The sequence below is a fragment of the Hibiscus syriacus genome, unplaced genomic scaffold, assembly GCF_006381635.1.
Source record: "Hibiscus syriacus cultivar Baekdansim isolate YM2019G1 unplaced genomic scaffold, ASM638163v2 tig00000452_pilon, whole genome shotgun sequence".
NCBI classification, from domain to species: domain Eukaryota; kingdom Viridiplantae; phylum Streptophyta; class Magnoliopsida; order Malvales; family Malvaceae; genus Hibiscus; species Hibiscus syriacus.
This window is the reverse complement of record NW_024061787.1, coordinates 2278943-2296234: the sequence shown is the minus strand read 5'-3', so window position 1 is coordinate 2296234 and position 17292 is coordinate 2278943. Positions and strand designations below refer to the sequence as shown.

The 17292-nt window shown below is 31.8% G+C and overlaps 1 protein-coding gene and 1 pseudogene across 1 annotated transcript; one reads left to right on the top strand and one right to left on the bottom strand.

Moving 5' to 3' along the window:
* Positions 1–840: 840 nt before the first annotated feature.
* LOC120205495 lies at positions 841–2825 on the top strand (annotated as a pseudogene).
* A 13425-nt stretch (positions 2826–16250) lies between these two features.
* On the bottom strand, positions 16251–16790 carry LOC120205482. The gene has a single exon (XM_039205345.1). It carries the CDS (start codon positions 16788–16790, stop codon positions 16251–16253), a length of 540 nt encoding a protein of 179 aa, XP_039061276.1.
* Between the last annotated feature and the right edge of the window lie 502 nt (positions 16791–17292).

The following is a 17292-nucleotide window of genomic DNA, read 5'->3' as shown; positions in this document are numbered from 1 at the left end:
ATATTTAGATGAATTTGGGGATGTAATTCGAATATTCAAAGTTTTGAGGACAATTTAGAAAGATTTTCATAGTTTAGGAATGAAATTATAATGTTCAAAAGTTTAAGGACCAATTTAGAATGAGAGTCATAATTTAGCATTGAAAGTGAATATTCAAAAGTTTAAGGTCCAATTTAAAATGAAGGTTATAGTTTGGGGACATATGATGCAATTAATTCTTTTTAAATTTTAGTTGATATTATATTTTTGTTGTTCGATTCTAAACATCTTGTTAAAAGTAGGGATATGTAGTTTCTATATTGGATCTAATTCGAAAATTTGGAATCTAAAAATTTCGGATATCTAAAATAGTGATCCGTATCCGATTCGAAAAATTGAATATCTGAATTTTCATATCGAATATTCGAATATCCGAATCCGAATTTAAAACTCAATTTTACAAAAAATAATTTTAAATTTTTGATTTAATGTAACTTATCCGATACTTTTACTATATATTTTATATATTTAATTACTCACACAATTTATAATTAAATATCTTAATTTTTATTAGAATAGAGTTTTAATGGGTTAGTGGGTTAATCGTTTATTGGGCAAAAAATATCTAAAATCTAAGGCCCTAATTTTATATCCGAAATTAAAATTTATCCTATATGTATATGATCCGATTATCTGAATTTTTATTTGGATATCCGGTTCAAATTATCCAAAAATTAAAATACGAATCGGATATTCGAATTTTTAGATCGAATCATCGGATCAGATATTTTCACACCCCTTGTTAGAAGTGATTTGCTTTGATTTATGATTTCTTTAAGTTTTTATATTAATAAAGAAAACATGGTCGCTTGTTCTTTATCTTTGGTTTTTCTCTTTTCAGTTCAAGATTGTCTGGATTCAGTAAAAAACGGCGAATCAGATTTGATGAACTTAGAAGCCGGATTAGCTTACACCGCATTCATAAACCATTCAATGAAAGCCATTGCAAACGAAGTTAACTGCGACCATTCAAAAGCCTATCAAGCCGTTGCGGTGGTTAATCGAAAAACTTGTCAACAAAACGACGGCATTTTCAGCTTAATCGATTTCAAAGGTCACAAATCGTGCAACGGCGGTATCTTACAGCATCAGGTTGGAACAATCCGGTCAACTGTATCGGAAAATCTCTCGGTTCGAAGAAGACGACCGACCAAGATGTCGCAACCGAGTTCTTTTCGGAGATTTGTGCGCCATCGGGGATCGAAGGATCGGGTATCTGCAGTGGATGTGGGCATGAAAATGGAACTTGCGATGGGAATAGTCCTTACTTTGGAGAGAGTGGAGCATTCCGGTGTTTGGTTGAAAGAATAGACGATATTGCATTTGTGAAAGCGATATTGTATTGCGTTATTCAATGTAAGGGCCTCTTAATCAGTCATGGTAAACCAAATGTGTTAGGGTCTTCATGTAGGTACATTCTCTTATCTAAATTTTCTCACCCCTGAAAATTCTTTTCCCTGAAATTCAGGTACCTTTGCCCTGGAGGAGGTTGTAGAGAAATCAATGATTACCCTGGCTCTTGCTCTTATGTCTTTTGAATTCCTTTAGGAAAAAAGGTTAAAGTACATAAATGGTCCATTGACTATATGATATTATTATGTTAAGTCCTCCAACTATTGAAAAATTAAAAAATAGTATCTCAATTGTAGGGCATTGATTTGTTGAGCCCGTCGCCTATTATAGTTCCAAAATGTTCATCGAGCTATTTATATACTTCGAACTCACCCTTTTTCATTAGAGAAATTGGCGACTGTCCAAGTTGAATGCTAACTTACTGACTGAGCTATGATAAAATATGATCTCATAACTGTTTAGATTGAATCACCGTTTACATTATGTTATCTAGCCGATACTTGAAACATTACGTCGTTGAGTGGTTGAAAACAACGACAGTGTCAATAGACATCATTAAAATATAGTTTTATCATGTCTCATTCAATAAGTTAACTTCCAGCTTAGATAACCGTTAAATTTTAACAGAAAATGATGAGTTTGAAACATATGAATAATCGGGAGACGCAACAAAGCAACACCCAATAGTGAAGAGACTATTTTTTAACTTTTAATAGCCGGGGATTTAACAAAGCAGTGCTATGTAATTGAGGAATTGTTTGTGTACTTTACCCTTGAGAATTTTGATTTTTCTGCAGAAATTGTGATTATCTGAAGCGAAAATTGGAATACTTAACTGCAGATTTGGAAGTGTTCCTGCAAATGTGATCATGGCAAGCAATTCTCTCCCAAACAATTTTTTTTTTCATTTTGCTTACAATGACAAATGCTACCTTGATTGATGTTCTTCGTTCTCCAAATTACGATGCACTCCCCTACTTAGTCCCGGGTAAGTGTCCAAGGTGTACTATTTGGTAGGTACTATTTAGTTTTCTTGGATAAATTACACGTTTAGTACCTAAATTATTATTTTATTCCTTTTTGATACTTATTTTTTCCTTATAAAACCACATCTAAAGTTTAGTTTAACTTTTATTTTAGTATCCATTGTTAAAAATTTAACAATGATGTTGACATGTCACTATAAGATAATGTCATGTCATCGTTGAAAAAGATTAAAAAATATGATTCAATAGTTTTGTTATTTTTTTAACGGCGGGTAACAATTAAAACTTAAACTAAACATTAAGTATGGTTTAAAAAACTAAAGTTTGGATATCAAAACAGAACAAAAATAATAGTTTAGATACTAAATGTGTAGTTTACCTTTTTTTTAATATTTTTCATTAATAGCAATGATGATAATAATAATTGCAGGATCAAGGGATAGCTGAGGTGAATAATTTGACAAGGACGTACCTGGGAATATCAGCAATAATTTCACAAAGCATGCAACAATTATTTACCCCAGATAATCAAACTGCAAATACAGTCTCAGGTAAACATTCTTCTTTCAAAAAATTAAAATAAAAAGAAAAATCAATTTTTGGGGAAATTTATGTCTTTTAATCTTGAATCCATGATTAATTTATTAACTTTTGGTGTTTTCTTTGCGACAGATTTGGCGTCTCAATCATGCTCAAGTAGTCAAAATTCTATAGTGATCATGTTTTCAGTCTTAACAAAGCTTTTTACAGCAATATAAGAGATATTTACTTTGCGTATTAAAAGAGGCATAATATGGAAAGATAAAATAAAAATGTTAGGGATTCAGGTTTAGTCTAGTTGTTTTATAATAATATTTTTTAAAAGGGTTTAAATCTATGTATTTACAATTCTTTTGTTTACTATCTTTTGGCTTAATTGAATGAGTTTAAGTTGTAAAAGTGTTTAATTTAAGTACAGTAGACTTTTATTTTTAAAGTTAGAGTTCAATTTAAGATAATATTAAAACTAATTGAGCTTGCCCGTTTAGACTTATTCATTTAATAACATTAAAATTAATTATTCATGCATAAATTCGCGTGAGTATACTTTTAAAATTTTCAATAAAATTTAAAATACATAACAAAAAAATCAATTAGGTTTATAAATTACTTAAACGCTACTCAAATTCGACAAACTTAATAACTTCAGCTAGCTCAACTCAAAAATAAATGTGACACAATTGATTTTATGAATTAATGTTCAATAATAGTCATTTGATTTAGGGTTGACTTTTCATTTTTCAGTCCATTTTGTTTAAGTTTAATTATTAATGACAAGAACGCTCTTTGGTCATACATGGTTAGAGATGTAAAATTAGGTAATCATTTAGGTTTCAGGTCGAATTATGACAAACCAAGTCAACTCAGATATGGTTTATGTGAGGTTAATTTAATGGTTTAACTCGGAACATGTCAGTTTAGGTCGACTCCGGTTCATGTCAATTTTAGGTTGATTTTAAATCAATTAAGTTCAGGTTCAGATTAGGTTAATTTTAGGTCGGATCAATATCAGTTCATGTCAAAATGATTTAGGTCCAAATTAGTTAAATATCATGTTAATTCAAGTTCGGATGAACTCCAGGTCAGGTCTCATTCAGATCGAGTCATATTATTGAAGGAAAAAATTCAGGTCAGGTAATACTAGCTTCGGGTGAACTTCAAGTCGGTCATTTTCGGATGAATTATTTTTCCCTTTCACGAACATCTAATTGTAATGTGTAATTATATAGAGTCTGAAGTAAATTACAAAAAAAATATAGATATAATTATGAGTCAATTTCATATAAAAATATAATTTTAGGGATTAAATTGAACTAACTAATAATTACGAATTGAAATTTAAATTAATTAATAAACACACAGGGATCAAATTGAAACAATTTTAAAATATAAAGATATAATCAATACCAAAGTACTAAATTGGATAAACTAATAATTACAAATTGAAATTGAAATTAATTAAACAACATACGAGATCAAAATGAAACAATTGTAAAATATAAAGATAAAATTAATATCAAAATGGACTAAATTGCATTCATTTGAAAAGTTGGTGAACAAAAGTTTATAAAATTTGGAGATAATGATATAATTTATAGAGTTTAAAATGACGTTTATGGTGTAATTTATAGGTTTTGGAGTAAATTACAAAAAATAGAAATAGTTATAGGTCAATTTTGGATAAAAATATAATTTTAAGGACTAAATTCAACAAACATAAAATTATAAACTGAAATTTAAATAAATTAAACAACACACAAAGATCAAATTGAAACAATTGTAAAATGAAAAGCTGAAATTAATATCAAATTGGACTAAGTTATATTCACCTAAAAAGTTGGTTAACGAAAGTTTATAGAATTTGGAGATTATGATATAATTTATAGTGTTTGAAATAAAGCTTATGATGTGATTTAAAGGGTTTGGAATAAATTACGAAAAATATATAATTATGACCTAATTTTGGATAAAAAAATAATTTTAAGGATTAAATTGAATAAACATAAAATTACAAAATAAAATTTGAATAAATTAAACAACACACAAGGTTCAAATTGAAACAATTGTAAAATGTAAAGTTGAAATTAATATCAAATTGAACTAAATTGCATTCATTTGAAAATTTGATGAAAAAGTTGATTTGGTTTAGAGATTGTGATATAATTTATAAGTCTTGAAATAAAGTGAATGATGTGATTAGGGTTGAAGTAATGATGTATGGTTTTTGCACTTCTTGATGTTGAAGAAGACATTAGCAACCTTGATTGTTGGATCTAGGAAGGAAGTAAGCAACCTGCAAGTAACATAGGCATAAATATAAGGTTTTGGGTGGGTTGATGCAAAGGTGAATAGGTGGGTTAGAATAAGAAGGAATGAGATAAGCAAAGGAAGAGTGAATGGGCTTGGAAGATGATCGATGATATACTAAAAGATATGAATTTTTAATCGATGATAGGTTAGAAAATGGGACAACATAAATAAATTTTATAAGCTAGATTAGAAAATTTACTATAAATTATACAAGTTGAATTAGAAAGAGAGCCTTATATGGTTAGATTCGTAATCGAATCTAGTTTCTATGGGTTAAAATGGAATAAAATTTAAGTGCATAGATTAATACATAATAATATTTATTTGAAGGTAGTGCAAACTACCAGCATATGAAGTATGTGGTATTATGCACTTTATATCACTCATATGTTATATGTTATCTTAAATGTTTGAAATGAGTCAATTCTATTACCTTGGCATGATAATTATGATATTTGTCATATAATGAGATATAATGTTTATATGTAAAAAAGGAAAGTGATTAAAGATGTTTTCATGATATATTTATGTTATGTGGAAATGGAATGTAACACCCTAATCCGATCTGACCCGAAATCTAATGGATTAGAATGTCACATAGAACCACCTAAGTGGCCAACCAATTTTTTTAAATGTTTAACTATTCATTTATTCAAAATAAGGTAAGATACTCAATTTAAATATGTTTACAAAATAACGAGGTAGCTCCCGACAGTAGTCTCCAAAATATACAAAATATAGTTTATGAATCAATATTACAATAGGTTCTATAACAGTACATATCCTCTACAATAATCCGTGAAACGATTTTTCGAAAAGGAAGGGAGACTTGTTCTGAATAATTATTTTGGTCGGTTAATGATAAAATGCGATTCGAGGCGTCGCCACCAATCTTTGATTAGGGTGTGATTGGGCATCCAAAAAGTATTTGTCATTTTAAAAAACAATCATTTTAATTAAAAAACAAATTTGCGGTATGCGTTACCGAAATTTGAGTTTGGTAGTCGGTTACATGTGGGGAAGGATTAGCACCCCACATCGCCCTAAATTGGAACCTAGTCGATTTATTAGTTGTCTTTGCACTGAAACTTAAGAATTCGAATCTAATTTAATTTAATATTCCCTACAAGTAATACTCTTTGAATTTTAGGACGAAGTAGAATAATATTTAATTATTTCATATCGAGAAAAATCAACCTCTCATACCTTAAAGAAATCGATTCGTACTCCAATCAAAATAAAGAAATATTAAATTCTATTCCAAAGATCATTATTAATTCAAAATAACAACACCCAAAATAATTTTAAGAGAGAAAACGATAATATCTAATTATTTCCAATCGAGAATAAATGACCTTTTATGCCTTAAAACAATAATTTATTACCCCAATTGAAATGAAGAGATATCACTATTTCGTCTTAAAATTCAATATTGATTCGAGTGAAAATAATAATATCTAATGATTTCCAATCAAGAATAAATGACCTCTCATGCCTTAAAGAAGTTATTTATAACTCCAATAGAAATGAAGAGATATCACTATTCCATCTTAAAAATCAATATTGACTCGAGAGAAAATGGTAATATCTGATTATTTCCAATTGAGGATAAATGACCTCTAATGCTTTAAAGTAGTTAATTATTACCCCAACCGAAATGAGGAGATATTATTATTTTCAATATCGATTCGAGTGTTACTATTTTGAAATCCTATTAAAAAGACACATGCAAAAATAAAACAAATTAAAAGCATACATCAAGCAAGTATAATTAATTATTTGTTTTATCTATACTTAATGAGAATAAGGATATTCAATTATTTAAAAACATCGAGACAAGACCTTAGATTCGATCTAACAGTCTTTTCTTGGTAAATTTAATTAAATGAACATGATCTTTTTCCCGATCCCAAAATTGTAAAATGGATTCAATTTAATTAGTGTCACTAAGTGGGATAGACTTGCATTTTAAAATTATCAAATGTTACTTTCTTATACGTTAATCTTGAGTTAATCGATTGATGGAATCGGCCAAGAGGGGGGTGAATTGGCAATTAAAATTTTGGTGGAAGCTTTTGCAGAAAATTGAAAGTAATTGCACAGCGATTTAGAGTGGTTCGACTTTCTCAACCAAAGTCTACGTCCACTACCTTAGCTATCCACACTAAGGATTTTCCACAAATTCACTAATTTGTCTTTTTTTTGAGGAAAAAGAGTAACCTTACAAATCCTCAAGAATTATACCCCAAATTCTTGAGAACACTCTCTCCCAAAGAGAACAATACAAATTTGCAAACTTACAAGGAAATCCTCACAAGTTAGATTGTTTGCACAATTCTAGAACAAAGAAAAGAACACTCAAGAATGAATACAATTGAGTACAAGTAGTGTTCTTGAAAGCAAAATGAATATTGAATAAAAATAGGCTTGAAATGCTCAAACTTGAGGTTTGATGCTTTCTCTTTGATTCTCTTTTGATTCTAGTTGCTTGTTGTTTCTTATTATTGATCAATGGCTTCTAAGCTTGTTTAAATACACCTTCAAATATTTGAACGTTGGGGATGATTAGTGGAGTTAATAGAGCCATTTTAGTGTGAAATCAATTAATAAAACAGCTTGGATCGTGGGGGAATCGGTTCCCCATCATAGGTAATCGGTTCCCTAAGTGTAAAATTCAAATATTTCGACCGTTAAACAGGGGGGAATCGATACCCCCTGGGGGGAATCTGTTCCCCCTAGGTGGAATCTGTACCCCCTGAACAATCTGAGTTTTCTTGAAACCCTTTAGAAAGAAAATATTTTTGGCTCGATTAAGGCTCGAAATACTTTGTAAAATTGTTTTAAAGTTGTTTAAGTATAAGACACAATTTTACACTTTAGTAAGGATTAAAATGAAATTTGAAAGACTTGGAGTAATATTTTGATATTCGAATAATTATATAGAATATACTTAGAAAATCATTTGCAAAATCTTAAAATTCATTTGTTATATCGAAACATCAAAATGTTTTCAACAATCTCCCCTTTTTGATATAACATAAATTTGAGTAATTTTAAGATTTGAATTCAAGTGTGAAATTACTTCCCCCTTACTTTAACACTTCTCCCCTTTAAAACACCTTAACACTTCTCCCCTTTTTGTTAATCAAAAGACTCTAATCTTTAAAGTTCAAAATAACTTTGGAGAGTAAGTAGTAAATTTGACATTTTAAAAATCATTTGAAAAAATCAAAGCTCCCCCTCAATAAATGCATTCCAAATAAATTTAGCTTTAAGAACAAGACACTTAAACAAATTGAATTTAACAAAGAATAACAAACATGTTAGTAGCACATGAAATTCAATATATCCAAGACTAAAATACTTTATGCAATACCAATTGTTGAAATTTGATATTAATACCAATTGTTAAAATTAAGTGCATATGCATAAAAGTTTTCCAAAAATGTTATGCATTTTAAATTTTGATATCAATTGTTAGAGAGATATCATTTTCATTTAAACCACATGCATAAACATTGAAATTTAGGTCAAAAATTTTAAAATTTGTAAATCAAAGTATTTGAAAATTGATATCAATTGTTAGAGAGATATTAATTGCATTAAAACCAATTTTGACCAAAATTTTATTATGATGAACTAAAAATTCTTAAAAATTAATAACTTTAAAATGTTCATCATAATCTTTTCAACATACATGAGATTAAACAATGATGCATAATCATTTAAAAACAAAACTCATGCATGCTTAATCAAATGAGCAACCAAATAATCCTAAATTAAAAGTATTAAGCTTAGAGGTTACCCATTCCTTTTTCATGTGTGGCTAGAGCATCTTGAATATCTTCATTTTCATCAATTGCTTCCACACACCTACAAGAGACATTTAAGTAGATTTTGGTATCCAAATTGCTTTGGATCCTTGAACGTTAGTTACAATGCCCCTTTGGTATCCATTTATGAAGGACATCCTTATTTTAGTAGTAATGAATTCTTTAGGAACCCATTACTCCTAACAATTTTACCATTCAAGGTTCGTTGAGGACTTCTATGATTGTAGCTTCTAAAACTTTCTTAACAAAGTTGGATTTGAATTCTCACCTTTTTCAAAACTTTTTGTTCCAACCTTATTAAAGAAGTTTTAAGATCATCAATCTTCTTTTGATGATCATCATGAACTTTTGAAAGTAAGTTATGCAAATCAGTATTTTCTTTTCAAAATCATTAATTTTGATTTGCAATTCTTTGATCTTACTTTCAAGCTCATTTTTGGTCTTGGATATAAGACTATTATTGTTTTTCAATTTTGAAATATCATTTTGTATTTTGAAAAGAGTCTTATAATTCGAAGCCAACCCATTATAATCCTCTAATAACTCATCATAAGATAATTCATCCAAATCGAATGAGTTAGAGGTTACCTTATAATCTTCCCCGATAGCCATCAAGCACAAGTTTGCAACTTCTTGTTCCTCTTCATCGGAACCTTCTTCATTGATCCATGTAGCTACTACATGAGCCTTGTGCTTCTTTTTGGATTGATCCTTTTTCTTCAATTATGGGCAATCATATTTGACATGCCCCAGCCTTCTCTTTGGTGTCTCGTCAATATTATCGAGGTCCACTTCATCTTCAACCATCATTTCATGAGTGAGAAGGGAACCGATTAGTTCTTCAAGAGTTAAGGACGTTAGGTCCTTAGACTCGATTGTCGTCTTCTTTGATTGGCACAATTTTGGAAGAGAGTAGACTAACTTCCTCACAGCTTTCATTTGAAATGATCTCCATATATTTGAGACCATTGACAATCGTTGAAATCTATCCGTCATAGCTTTGATATCTTCATTTGGTTTCATCCTGAAATTTTCATAGCTATGCGTTAGAATACTAATTTTAGATTTCTTTACCTCATCGGTACCTTCATGAGTGACTTGAAGTTTGTCCCATATTTCTTTGGTGGTTGTACAAGATGAAACTCTTTCGTATTCATCTGGTCCAAGAGCACAAAATATGATATGGATGGCTTTGGCGTTGAGCTGGAACATTCTTGTCTCTCATTCTCTCCACAATCTTGGATGAGTGAGAGGCTTGATGTATCCTTCTTCTACGGCATTTTATGCTCCCATGTCACTTGCTTGAATGAAGTACATCATCCTATTTTTCCAATAGGCATAGTTAGCCCCATTGAAGAAAGGAGGCTTGTTGACGGGCATCGAATCGAGACCAGAGTCGAAGTTTGAAGTAGAGGCCATTGATGACTTTGATTATCGATGTAACTCTTCCCGAATCGACTCAAGAGGCAATTAAACCTTCAAATGAGTTAGGATCTGATACCAATTGTTGAGTTAATCGATTGATGGAATCGAAGAGGGAGTGAATTGGCAATTAAAATTTGTGGAAGCTTTTGCAGAAAAGAAAGTAATTGCACAACGATTTAGAGTGGTTCAACTTTCTCAACCAAAGTCTACGTCCACTACTTAGCTATCCACACTAAGGATTTTCCACAAATTCACTAATTTATCTTTTTTAGGACAAAGAGTAACCTTACAAATCCTCAAGAATTATACCCCAAATTCTTGAGAACACTCTCTCCCAAAGAGAACAATACAAATTTGCAAACTTACAAGGAAATCCTCACAAGGTAGATTGTTTACACAATTCTAGAACAAAGAAAAGAACACTCAAGAATGAATACAATTGAGTACAAGTAGTGTTCTTGAAAGAAAAATGAATATTGAATGAAAAATAGGCTTGAAATGCTCAAACTTGAGGTTGATGCTTTCACTTGATTCTCTTGATTCTAGTTGCTTTGTTTCTTATTATTATTGATCAATGCTTCTAAGCTTGTTTAAATACACCTTCAAATGATTCTGAAACGTTGGGGATGATTAGTGGAGTCAATAGAGCCGTTTTAGTGTGAAATCAATTAATAAAACAGCTTGGAGCGTGGGGGAATCGGTTCCCCCTCATAGGGAATCGGTTCTCTAAGTGTAAAATTCAAATATTTTGACCGTTAAACAGGGGGAATCGGTACCCCCTGGGGGGGAATCGGTACCCCCTGGACAATCTGATTTTTCTTGAAACCCTTTAAAAGGAAAATATTTTTGGCTCGATTAAGGCTCGAAATACTTTGTAAAATTGTTTTAAAGTAGTTTAAGTATAAAACACAATTTTACACTTTAGTAAGGATTAAAATGAACTTTGAAAGACTTGGAGTAATATTTTGATATTCAATAATTATATCGAATATACTTAGAAAATCATTTGCAAATCTTAAAATCATTTGTTATATCGAAACATCAAAATGTTTCAACAGTTAAGACTATCACTTTACGACAATATAAAATGAACAAATATTACCCTTAGTCAAATTATTTCGATTCGAGTCAAGAAATGCTTATAGGGTATAATGCGAAATTAATTAATGACTAAAATGAATAACATGCAAGCAATCATGCAAAAATAAAAATAAATAAAATGAAAATAGGACTAATATAAACAATCAAACCATCATGTCAAATTAAACAAAAATAAAATAAAAAGTGACTAAAATGAGCACTTTTAATATTGATGCTAAAATTACAAAGAAATAAATAATAAAACATGAGGACCAAATTAAATAAAATAAAATTGCATGGCCAAATTAAATTAAATAAAAATAGATTATTCTTTGAAATATAAACATACAGAAACTACAAGGACTATTCCTTAATTATTCCTTTTTTATAAGCCTAAAACATGGATTGGAATAAAAATGGGTAAATTACTAAATCATTCCATAAGTATTTAAAAAAATTAAATCATCACTAAATGATAGACTGTAAAAGCACACAAACATTTAGGGATTAAAATAAAAATAACCCTAAAAATATATTACATGCACAAAAGGGTAAACTACAAAATCAGTCCCTACAGGTGACTAACATGCAAAAACATGATAAAGTTAGGGGGACTAAACAATAATTATACCAAAAAATATATAACATGCATAGAAATGGGTAAATTACAGAACCGACACTACAGGTGACTACTTTACAAAAGCACGCGCAAGTTAGGGGGACTAAGCGTGATTTCCCCCTAACTTTTCTATAAATACAACTTTTCCTTTTTTTCTTTGTTAAACCGATTTAAAAAAATTCAACCCTCTCTCTTTTTTCTCATTTTTCCTCGATCGACCCACTGCTGGCCGCATTACTCCACCTTCGGCCGTGTTCTGACCATCGCACACGGCGGTCAAAACCCCCAAAATCCTTCTAAAACTCAAATCTACCTCCTTAGACTTATATCCAAGGCTAAAACTACCTAAAAAGACCCTAAACTACCCAAAATCCCTCTCGACCCTTCGACTTTTCACCTTCGACCGCCGCGAAGACGAACGGTCCCGGTTTGACTCATTTCAGTATCTTTCTATATCTAACCCCCTTTTTTTGTTTTTGTTCAACATAATGCTTGGGTTTTTTATTATTAAACTTTTCGAAACTGGAAACAAAATAAAAGAAACAAAATACCTTAAAACGTTCATGTTTTTTTGTATATTGTATTGCTTTCAAAAATCGAAGGGTCAGAGAACCCTTTTTACATTCACTTTCAAGGTTTTATAACCCCTAAAATTATATATTTTCATCATTAAAAATATAATCATTACAAGCTTGTGTGGATTGCTTGTTGCTTGTTGATTTGGTCTTGGTGTGGAAGGGGACTTGGTGTGTGGTTGGTGGCAGCGTCGGTGGCTGGGGATTAATGCAGCAAGGAGGCAGATATGATTGGTGGAGATAGGTGACAGTGGTGGGTGGTTAACCCTAAATTTAGGGTTAGCTAAAGTTTGTAATAATGGGCCTTTAAGGTTTGGGTAGCTGGGTCAGTTGGGTCTGCTATAATTTGGGGCCCAATTTCAGTTTTATAATTGGCCTGCATAAATTAAAAAAAAATAAATAATAGCAAGACGAAAACGAGTGTCCATAATTGCCTCTCTTTGCCTATTCTTATGTAAAGAATAATAGGGCAAAGAGAAAGAGATAATGAGTTTCGTCCGGTCGACTCCATGCTTTGATAAGGGATCTCCTCCATTGTTTCTTCATGGTAGATCAAATCAAGAAACATTGATTAATTCCACTGTTCGTCATAAAAGATTGAATTGAGGTAGACTTGTTCCAGTGTTCCTCAGGAAAGATCAAATCTGGAAAAAAGAGGGATCTGTTCCACTGCTTCTTAAGGGAAAATCAGATCTAGAAATGTTAATTCATTCCACTATTCTTCAGGGAAGATCAAATTGAGGCAAACTTGTTCCACTGCTACTTAGGGAATATCAAATCTGGAAAGAGATGGGATCTGTTCCACTATTTCTTCAAGGAAAATTAGATATGGGAATGTTGATTCATTCCACTGTTCTTCAAGGAAGATTGAATTGAGGGATACTTGTTCAACTGATACTAAGGGAAGATCAAATCTAGAAAGAGAGGGCATTTGTTCTGACGTATTTTCAGGGAAAATCAGATCTAGAAATGTTGATTCATTCCACTATTCTTCAGGGAAGATTGAATCGAGGTAAACTTGTTCCACTGTTCCTCATGGAAGATCAAATCTAGAAAAAAGAGGGATCTTCTCTACTACTTCTTGAGGGAAAATCATATCTGGCAATGTTGATTCATTCCACTATTCTTCAAGGAAGATTGAATCGAGTTCGACTCACTTCTCTTGTCTTCAAGAATATTAAATATGAAAATTAAACATTAACCCTTTTTACTATGTGTTTGAGAATTCAAAAACATCATACCTGAAAGTCTTGGGAGGATAATCTTTGGAAATTGCTTTCTCTCATGGGAGCTTGTTTAGCCGCCACCAAACATGGGAATCTGAATTGGTACTTTATATTGAGTCATTACACCTCCATCCTTTTCTTTTGGAGAACCTGTAAGTACTCAATTTCATTTATCATATCATGTTTTATGTCATGATCCTATTATGCCTAAAATGTGTGCAATGGTGCATTTTTATGGTATTTCCTTGTCAAATGAGAACTCTCTTTTATTGACCTCCTTGTAATTCAATCGAATATTGAGCACGAAAATCAACAGTAATTCACCCTAACTGATAACTCTGGTCAGATTCTCTTTGGTTGAACAGACTCTAATTCTCTTACTCTTGAACCCAGTCACTGCTTAACCATCTACTTGATCAGCGATAAACCTCTTGGATTATCCCACTTTGTTGAGCTTTTACGTGTAGCCCTAGGCTTTAACTTTCTGTAGCCCATCGTCATGTAAGCCTTATGCTAAAGCCATTTTAGCTTCAGAAATACTTGCACTTTTTCAAAAGTTTTGTACATAATACAATGATCTCATGTTTCCCATTTAATCTACATGTTTTTATTTTCAAATTAAGATGCTTGCAACATGGTTTTAACAAGAAAGGATCTATTTTTATTTATAACTGTAAATAGTTTTTGGGTAAATACATGGTAAACGTTTACCTGGGTAAATCAAAAGAAAATAAAGTAGGCGTCCTCAAATATCAATAATATGAATGCTTTGAATTGGCATGCCACAGAATGACTCGAGTGTAGCTTCTCTTAAAGGGATCTTGAGAGTTGTGACAATGCCCAAGGGTATGAAGTTCCCCCTATACTACCAAATTCTCCGAATGTTAGATGCGTAAACCAGTATTCAATCTCATGTGTTATTCATTTCTTTTCTAGTTATCCAAGCCTTTTCAAACTCTAGTCCTAACCCAGACCACCATTTGATGTCACTATTTAAGTTTTCAAAACTAATTCAGAACCTTTGCCATACATGAATTCTGAATTTGAACAATTTTCAAGCCGCCCTTTGCGGGTTTTCAACCTGAGACCTCATTTGGCTTCAAGACTCCCTTTACGGGTTTTCATCTTGATCCTCCTTTTATTTATTCTATCTTTTTATTTATTTTTTCATTTATTTTTTTTACTTTTCATTATTTTTTCATTTTCCCTTTTTTGTTTCTTCAGACGAAGTATTTCTTGATAGCGTCAGAATTCATAGGGTGAGGTAACTTTTGTCCATCCATCTTGGTGAGGATCAAAGCTCCTCCGAAAAAGGTCTTCTTCACAACATAAGAACCTTCCCAATTTGGCATCCATTTTACCTTTGAAGTCTTTTTGAATTAGAAAAATCTTTTTAAGTACAATATCTCTTTCAAACTCTCGTGGGAGAACCTTCTTATTATGTGTCCTCATCATACATTTCTGATATATTTTCCCATGCATATAGCTTTTAATATTTTTTTCCTCAATCAGATTCAGTTGGTCATACCTAGCTTGTACCCATTTTGCTTCATATAGCTTAACCTCTGATAACACTTGAAGTGATAAATTTTCTACCTCGATGGATAACTTGGCTTCCATCCCATAGGCTAAAGAAAATAGAGTTACCCCAATTGACGTCCTTACTGAGGTTCGATAGGCAAATAGAGCAAATGATAACTTCTCATGCCAATCTTTATAAGTCTCAGTCATTTTCTCTATGAGCCTTTTGATATTCTTATTGGCTTCCTCTACTGTCCCATTCATCTTTTGGCGATAAGTTGTGGAATTATGATGTTTTATCTAGAACTCCTTACATATTGATTCTATCATCTTATTGTTTAAATTCAAGGCATTGTCGGTGATGATTCTTTCAGGTAACCCATATCGGTAGATAATATATTTCTTTAAGAATCTGCAGACTGTTGAATGAGTGACATTTTCATAGGAAGCCACTTCTACCAATTTGGTGAAGTTGTCTATTGCCACCAAGATGAACGATGACCATTTGAAGCTTTGGGCGAAATTTTTCCAATGATATCCATGCCCCACATAGAGAATGGCCATGAAACAATCATTACGTGCAATAGATGAGGAGGGGTATGGATCTTATCTCCATAAATCTGTCATTTGTGACATTTTCTGGTATCATTGATACAATCGGTTTCCATGGTTAACCAGTAATACCCAAATCTAATTATTTATCTTTCCATTACATGTCCATTAGCATGGGTACCTCATACTCCCTAATGAATTTCTTCAATGATTGTTTTAGCTTCTTTAGCATCTACACACCTCAACAAAACCTGATCATGACTTTTCTTGTACAAGATCTTGCCATCAAGCACGTATCCTACAACCATTCTTCGAATAGTTCTTTTGTCATTATCAGTTTCCTGCTCAGGGTAACTTTGATATCTGATGTATTGCAGGATATCATAATACCAGATATTTTTATCGTCTTCCTCTTCTATGCTATAGTAGTGCACTGGATACTCATAAGCTTGCATCTCAATGGGTGTCATATTTGAATGTTTATTTACTTTAAAGGATGCTGCCAAAGTGCCTAGAGCATCCACCATTTGATTCTTTTCTCTTAGGAAGTAATAGAATGTCACTACTTCGAACTCTTTGATGAGCTTGAGGACCAACTTGGGATATTTCATTTCCCATTCACCTCTAAGTTGATAAATTACCAAAGTTGAATCTCCATACACTTTAAGTGTCTTTAATCTATGCTCAATGACAGGTATAGGACCCAAAATACATGCTTCATACTCAACCATGTTGTTTGTCCAATCAAAATTTAGCTGACTGGTGAAAGGATAGTGTTCTCAATTATTGAGAGCAGAATTGCCCCAAGACATTCGAGGCTCCATCAAAATCCAACTTCTAATGTTCATCTATAGAGGAAACTACCTCTTCAGCTTAAATAGCCATTAAGTCTTCATCTGGGAAATCAAATTTCAGTGGTTCATACTCCTCAAAAGCCCTGCTTGTAATGAAATCTGATATAACACTCCCTTTAACTGCTTTTTGGCTTGCATACTAGATGTCAAACTTAGACAATAAAATTTGCCAACAGGCCAATCTCCCAGATAAAGCAGGTATACCCATTAGATATTTCAGAGGATCAAGTCTAGAGATCAACCAAGTAGTTTGATACATCATATATTTTCTGAGCCTTCGAGTAGTCCAAACTAAAGTACAACACAACTTTTCTATCGATGAGTACCTTGCCTCATAATCAATAAACTTTTTACTCAAGTAGTAGATTGCTCTCTCTTT

What these genes read in the sequence shown, in the direction of transcription:
- LOC120205482 (XM_039205345.1), bottom strand. Translation starts at nt 16,790, where the DNA reads ATGGTTGAGTATGAAGCATGTATTTTGGGTCCTATACCTGTCATTGAG.